This window comes from Pan troglodytes, chromosome 1 (assembly GCF_028858775.2).
Source record: "Pan troglodytes isolate AG18354 chromosome 1, NHGRI_mPanTro3-v2.0_pri, whole genome shotgun sequence".
NCBI classification, from domain to species: domain Eukaryota; kingdom Metazoa; phylum Chordata; class Mammalia; order Primates; family Hominidae; genus Pan; species Pan troglodytes.
The window spans coordinates 48,880,281-48,887,630 of NC_072398.2; the positions used below are offsets into that span (position 1 = coordinate 48,880,281).

Here is a 7,350-nt window from a genome sequence, read left to right on the forward strand (position 1 = left end):
CGCTATAAATCTGGCTTTAAAAAAATCCCTAGGGATTCAGTGTCATCGATAACATGATTTTCCTTTTATTGGCATCATGCCTCTATTGTAGTCAGAGTCCTCTCAAAGGACAAAAGCAGATGTGGCTCCTTTGGGTCAGCTGCACCCAGTGTGCTCCCGGCCTGCCCGCTGGAGGCACAGCTACCATCATCATCTGGACCGCGACTGCTAGGGACTGTCAAAGCGGCAGCATGTCATCGCCTGCACCAGCCCTTCTCCAGCAGCACAACCAGTCCTCCCAGCTGGTCCTCTGGGGACCAGCCATCATAGCGATGTGGTGGCAATGTCCCCAGGCAGCTGACCATCCTGGGCTTCTCTTTGGGCAGGCCTGGGCCAGGGCCTTAGGGGATCTCTGTGTCTATGGTATAAATCTGAATGAGATCAGACACAATATTATCAATGATTGGCTTGGTAAGGTCGTCACTAAACGCCTGCCACCACAGCTTCTCAGCCTCGACCTCGGCGGGCACCTCGACTCCATAGACCTGCAGGGCCAGGTAGAGCACCACCACAGCTATGTGCTGGGCCTGGAAGCGGAGGCACAGCCCCCCGTGGTAGCTGTCCCGCAGCAGGGCCCAGGCAGTGACGGCAACGGGGGTCCGCTGCCAGCTGTGGCAGTTCAGCCAGTTCTTGAGGGAAACCAGGTAGTGGAGCAGGTACTTGTGTGGATGCTGGAAGGAGATCTGGAAGCGCAGAACTCTCAGCATGAGAAGCTCACACTGCACAATGCTGTCCCGGAGCTCCCAGAGGCGGGAGTCCAATTCCAGGGGCTCACTGCTTGGGTTGAAGTACCTGTCGGACACATTGATGATGTCATGAGCCCACAGGTGCTGCTCTTCCACTTTGCCGGCCAAGTAAATGGAAGACATGGCAATCAGGTAAGGGTCAAAGGCGTCCACGATGGTCTCGCAGAAGAACTTAGGGTAAATGGTGCAAGCAGTGGCAATGGGAATGGACCGCATCCCTAGCTTGACACCTGCCTCCATGATGAATGAACCTCGCCACGGGGAAGTGCACCCTGGCTTCCGGCGCTGTGGCGCCCTCTCCGGCGTCCTCCATGCCTTCCATGAGGCCCCGCGGCTCCAGCGGAAGGAGAGTCGTACAGGCGGAAGGAGAGTCGGTCCGGGGCGCAGACTGGCCTTTTTCTTCCTTCCTTTCTTTTCTTTTCTTTTCTTTTTTTTTCACAAGTTGTATCATATGCATATTGCTCTCCCACATGAGTTTTCACTTAATAATATTCTTGGCATCATTCCCTATCAGCACACAAAGTTAAAAAACAAAACAAAACAAAAAAACAGCTGCATAATATCCCATAAAATGGGCCAGGCACGGTGGCTCACGCCTGTAATCCCAACACTCTGGGAGGCTGATGCGGGTGGATCACTTGAGGCCAGGAATTTGAGACCACCCTGGCCAACATGGTGAAACCCTGTCTCTATTAAAAATACAAAAATTAGGCCGGGTGCAGTGGCTCACAGCTGTAATCCCAGCACTTTGGGAGGCCGAGGTGGGAAGATCACGAGGTCAGAAGATCTAGACCATCCTGGCTAACACGGTGAAAACACGTCTCTACTAAAAATACGAAAAATTAGCCGGGGGTGGTGGCGGGCGCCTGTAGTCCCAGCTAGTCAGGTTGCTGAGGCAGGAGAATGGCGTGAACCCGGGAGGCGGAGCTTGCAGTGAGCTGAGATCGCGCCACTGCACTCCAGCCTGGGCGACAGAGCGAGACGCCGTCAGAAAAGAAAAATTAGCCAGACATGGCGGTGCATGCCTATAATCCCAGCTACTCAGAAGGATGAGACACAAAAATCCCTTGAATTTGGGAGGCAGAGGTTGCAATGAGCTGAGATCGCGCCACTGCACTCCAGCCTGGGTGACAGAGCAAGACTCTGTCTCAAAAAAAAAAAAAAAAAAAAAAATTCATAAAATGATATACTATAATTTATTTAACCACTTTTCTGTTAATGAGCATTTATGTTATATTCATGGTTGTTTTTCAAACAATTCTGTCCTGTCAGTTTATGGATATACTTGCAAAAGCACACTATGGTATGTGTACAGGAATATAACCACCGGTCCCAAGTCTTTAACATGACCAAAATGATATAAAGTTTCTCTTTGAAAATGTACAGGAATGTACACATAGCTTAGTGTGCTTTTGCAAGTATATCCATAAGCTAAATTCCCAGAAGTGAAATTGTGTGTTCAAGGATAGGTTGCCATCATGCGCTGCATAACAATGTTTTGGTCAATGACAGTCCTCATATACAAGGGTGATCCCACAAGATTGTAATGGAGCTAAAAATATTCCTATTGCTGGGTGAAGTCACAGCCTTCATAATGTAGCCCATGATAGACTCACACAAATCTAACATGAAAAAAGAAACAAACCACCATGAGCATCTTTCTGAAAAAAGTGATACCTCCTTAAGAACAGTCTCAGATCGGTCCTTCAGGAGGCATCCAGAAGAAGACATTGTTATCGTAGGAGACAACAGCTCCGTGTTGTGTTACTGCCCGCTGAAATTCATCTAGTAGGATAAGATATAAAGGTGGAAGACGATGATATTGATGATCCTCACCCTGTGTTGGCATAGGCTAATGTGTGTGTTGGTGTATTCATTTTTAAACAAAAAATTTGGCCAGGCATGGTGGCTCACGCCTGTAATCCCAGCACTTTTGGAGGCTGAGGCAGGAGGATCGCTTGAGGACAGCAGCTCAAACCAGCCTGGGCAACAAAGTGAGACTCTGTCTTTACAAAATTTTTTTTAAAAAAATCAAGCAGGCATGGTGGCTCATGACTGTAGTCTTAGCTACTTGGGAGGCTGAGGTGAGAGGATTGCTTGAGCCTTGGAGTTTGAGGTTACAGTGAGCCTTGATTGTGCCACTTGCATTCCAGCCTGGATGACAGAGCAGACCCTGTAGCTAAAACAAAACAAAACAACAAAAAGTTTAAGAAGTAAAAAATAATTAAAATTTCTAGAAACAGAAAAAAGTATATAGAATAAAGATATAGAGAAAGAAAATATTTTTATATAGCTGTATAATTTGTGTTTTAAGCTAAGTGTTAGTACAAAGAGTCGAATGTTTGAAAAAAAGGAAAATTTATAAAGTAAAAATTGATAGTAAGCTAAGGTTAATTTATTATCGAAGAAAGAACATTTAAAAAATCAATTTAGTGTAACGTAAGTATACAGTGTTTATAAAACGTACAGCAGTGTACAGTAATGTCCTAGGCCTTCACATTCACTCACCACTCACTCATTGACTCACCCAGAGTAACTTCTAGTCCTGCAAGCTCCACTCCTGATAAGTGCCCTATGCTATACAGACGTACCATTTTTTATTTTTATTTTTTTTAATTTAGATGGAGTCTCACTGTGTCACCCAGGCTGGAGTGCAATGGTGCGATCTTGGCTCACTGTAACCTCAGCCTTCTGGATTCAAGTGATTCTCCTGCTTCAGCCTTCCGAGTAGCTGGGATTACAGGCAAGCACCAACATGCCTGGCTAATTTTTGTATTTTTAGTAGAGATGGGGTTTCATCATGTTGGCCACGCTGGTCTTGAACTCCTGACCTCAGGTGATCCACCTGCCTTGGCCTCCCAAAGTGCTGGGTTTACAGGCATGAGCCACTGCGCCCGGCCTCCATTTTTAATCTTTTACACTGTATTTTTTACTGTATATTTTCTATTTTTAGATATACAAATACTTATAATTGCCTGCAATATTAATACAGTAACATGCTGCACAGGTCTGTAGCCTAAGAGGAATAAGTTATACAATACAGTCTATATGTATATAATATATAGTAAGCTGTATCATTTAGGCTTGTGTAAGTACACTATGATGTTCATACAATGATGAAATCGCACAAGGATGTATCTCTCAGACATATCCTCGTTGTTATGTGAGCGTGACTGTATTTTAACTTTGGATACATATTAACAAGTTGACCTTTGAGAAGACCACCAATTTCCATTCATATAAACAGCATTAAACGTACCAGTTTCCCCACACTCAGTCACCACTGAATATCTTTAAACTTTACATTGTTGCTAATCTGATAGGTGAAAATGGTATTTCATTGTATTTATTTGCATTTTAAAATTACAAATGAAGTTGAGCTCCTATTAATATGTCTGGTCCATTTTTATTTCATTTTTGGTGAACTTAAAATCTGTTCTTTCTATCCACATTACAATATTAGCATTTGGATGACTACATCATGCATTTTGCCCATTAGAGTTCATTTAATCCTGATCATGTAATATTATATTTGTAGATTTACCAGTCGTTGAATCCTAGAACAGTAGAGCTCTAGATACACTTGAGATGATCCCATGATACGTTCTTATTTTCAGATGAAGGAACTGGGGTGTCTAGGGAAGCAAAATTAGCTGTCCAAGGTCACACAATTAGAGGCTGGGCCTATACCAGAACGCACACTGCCTGAGGTATTATGTAAGTCTGTTGCTCTGCTGTTTACTAAAGCGGGAGGTCTGTCTTGGAAGTTTAAACCACTCATCTTAATCTATTAGCATCCCGAGGAGCTACTTATAACTGTAACCGCCGACCCAGTGAGCCAGCTTCTCCATCCAATGTTTCACTTAATGGTGTAGTTTATTACAGTTCAGCAGTCCCAGAGACTGGACGTCTGTGCAACGTGTTAAAACTCCTCTTCAACTGCTGCAGTAAAACTTTCTGCATGGCAGTGCCCAATTCAGGGAACGGGAGTTTCTTATGCTCAGTCAACGCGAACTCAGGACAAATCAAGGGAGAAAAATCAGTAGTCTCATCTCTGCCATTACTTACAGTTTTTATGGATTGTTTAATATAATGAAATAGTCACAGGGAAGAAATTCAATACCTCCATATTACATTCTCATACTTTCAAAGAGCTTTTTCAAATTCCTCATGAAATGATACCCATTTAATTTCAGTCTTGGAATTAGGGTTTTATCTTTCTTACACTCCTTACGGGGCCCTTAAATAATTACTAAAATCCACATTAGTCATTAGGGAACTTTAAAGATGAGAATTGCTCTGTCACAGGCTTTAATCCAGGGAGCCCTAAGTGCAGGGGTCCCAGCCTTCACTGTCTCTACACTATCATGTTGGCTTTTCTTCCCTATGAAAACACTAAGACTCTTTATTATGCTTATAATTTAGGTACATCTATGTCTTCTCAAAATTTAGTTTTTAAGAAAATATTTAAAGAATATCTAACTGTTTTTTCTTGCTGTTGTTTGTTTGTTGTTATTGTTGTTGTTGTTTCGAGACAGGGTCTCTCTCTCCCAGGGTGGAGTGCAGTGGTGCCATCACAGCTCACTGCAACCTCGACCTTCTTGGGCTCAAGTGATCCTCCCACCTCAGCCCCCTGAATAGCTGGGACTACAGGCATGTGCCACCATGCCTGGCTAATTTTTGTATATTTTTTAGAGACAGGGTCTCACTGTGTTACTCAGACTGGTCTCAAACTCCAGGGCTCAAAGCAATCCTCCCACCTTGGCCTCCCAATGTGTTGGGATTATAGGTGTAAGCCACCGCACCAGGCTCAACTATAAAGTTATTGATAGAACTTCCCAAATGATGGAAAAGACATAAGATTTTGAAGAAAAGAATCGAGAGAAACAAAAATAACTGTCAATGTAAGAGTTAAGCTATATGTTGCCACATCATCCATGTTAGGAAACCAAAAAACCCCAAATAGATTAATAAAAATGAAAAATAGGTTTAAATTTTAAAATAGGGGATATGTATCTTCTAAATGCTGTAATTAATAGAAAATGCTTTAGTACATGGTCTTTAATTTTTTTCTTTTTCAGCCGAGTATATGCAGGTAACTGCAGTTCAGCTGTGAATCTGTGCTGAAGGACCTAAGTGCACTATTTCTGTTTTCCGAGAGAGTTTAAAAAAAAATTTCCCCTGCTTTTTCATTTCCAGATTATGTTCAGTTAATTATTAGAATGCTGAACATTCTGTCCTTAATACTCAAAAGTTCCTGACTTCTGGGTAGGCAAAGGGAAGCATAATGGATCCAAGGGAAATTCTTCCAGCCCTATTTTACTGGCCTTCTCTTCAAGTACATTCATAAGAAATTGTGTTTAAATAAATTGGATTGTACTTTCAATTTCAGCTAAATGCAATTTGGAAGTGGCTTATTAGATACTCATAAAAATGTTCCAGCTTTCGGAAGTTAACTTTCTGTGAAAATAATAGCAAAAAATGGGTTATGTTAACTATGTATTTGGGGAGAACTGATTTCTAACACAGAGGTTCAGGGAGGATGGAGCAAGGGGGTGCACACTAGTGTCCTAGGGTGCTGCTTTTGACTGGGGTAGAGCAGCAAAGAGCCGACCTGGGAGTTGTGGGAATTTAGAATGTTTTGGCCTAAGAGAATGCTTAGTCAAGGTGCTGACAGGGTTGGTTTCCTTCTGAGGCCTCTCTCTTTGGATTGGAGATGGCCGCCTTCTTGCTTCTTCTTCACATGGTCATCCCTCTGTGCATGCACATCCCTCATGTCTCTCGTGTGTTCAAATTTCTTCTTATAAGAACACCAGTCAGCTTGTGAGAAATTTTGTAATACTACATTCTAGTTCTGTTTTCGTTTATTTTAAAACTGAATCCTTAAACTTGCAAAAAAAAAAAAAAAAAAAAAAAAAAGAACACCAGTCAGAGTGAACTAGGGCCTGCCAAATGACCTTATTTAACCTTAACTACCTCTGTAAAGCCCCTAGCTCCAAATATAGTCATATTCTGCGGTTTTGGAGGTTAGGGTTTCAACATACGAGTTTTGGGGGCAACATAATTCAGCCCATAACAACAGTGAAAGTGATTTTACATGGTGTGTGTCTGATTTCAAAGCCTGTGGTCTTAACAACATTACAGTTACTACTTGTGTGTGTGTGAAGCTACTAAGGAGGTTGAAGGAAAGGGAATTTAAGCACATCTTTAATCATCAAGAAAGGTTTAGGCCAGGCATGATGACTCATGCTTGTAATCCTAGCACTTTGGGAGGCTGAGGCGGGCGGATCACCTGAGGTCAGGAGTTTGAGATCAGCCTGGCCAACATGGCGAAACCCTGTCTCTACTAAAAATACAAAAATTGGCCGGGTGTGGTGGCGCATGCTTGTAATCCCAGCTACTTTGGAGGCTGAGGCAGGAGAATCGCTTGAACCTGGGAGGTGGAGGTTGCAGTGAGCCAAGACCGTGCCATTGCACTACAGCCTGGGCAACAAGAGTGAAACTCCATCTCAAAAAAACAGGTTTAGCAAAGCAGCTCTCCATGTGAGTAGAGCTTTGAAGGATG

The 7,350-nt window shown here is 42.9% G+C and overlaps 1 protein-coding gene across 1 annotated transcript; it reads right to left on the minus strand.

Annotated features, from left to right (window-relative positions):
• Positions 1-219: 219 nt before the first annotated feature.
• LOC457609 (putative cyclin-related protein FAM58B) lies at positions 220-1,133 on the minus strand. Its single transcript, XM_003954516.5, is given in 2 exon segments — positions 220-1,031; positions 1,033-1,133. Coding segments are annotated over 2 exon segments (726 nt in total). The 5' UTR covers positions 1,108-1,133; the 3' UTR covers positions 220-380.
• Positions 1,134-7,350: the final 6,217 nt, after the last annotated feature.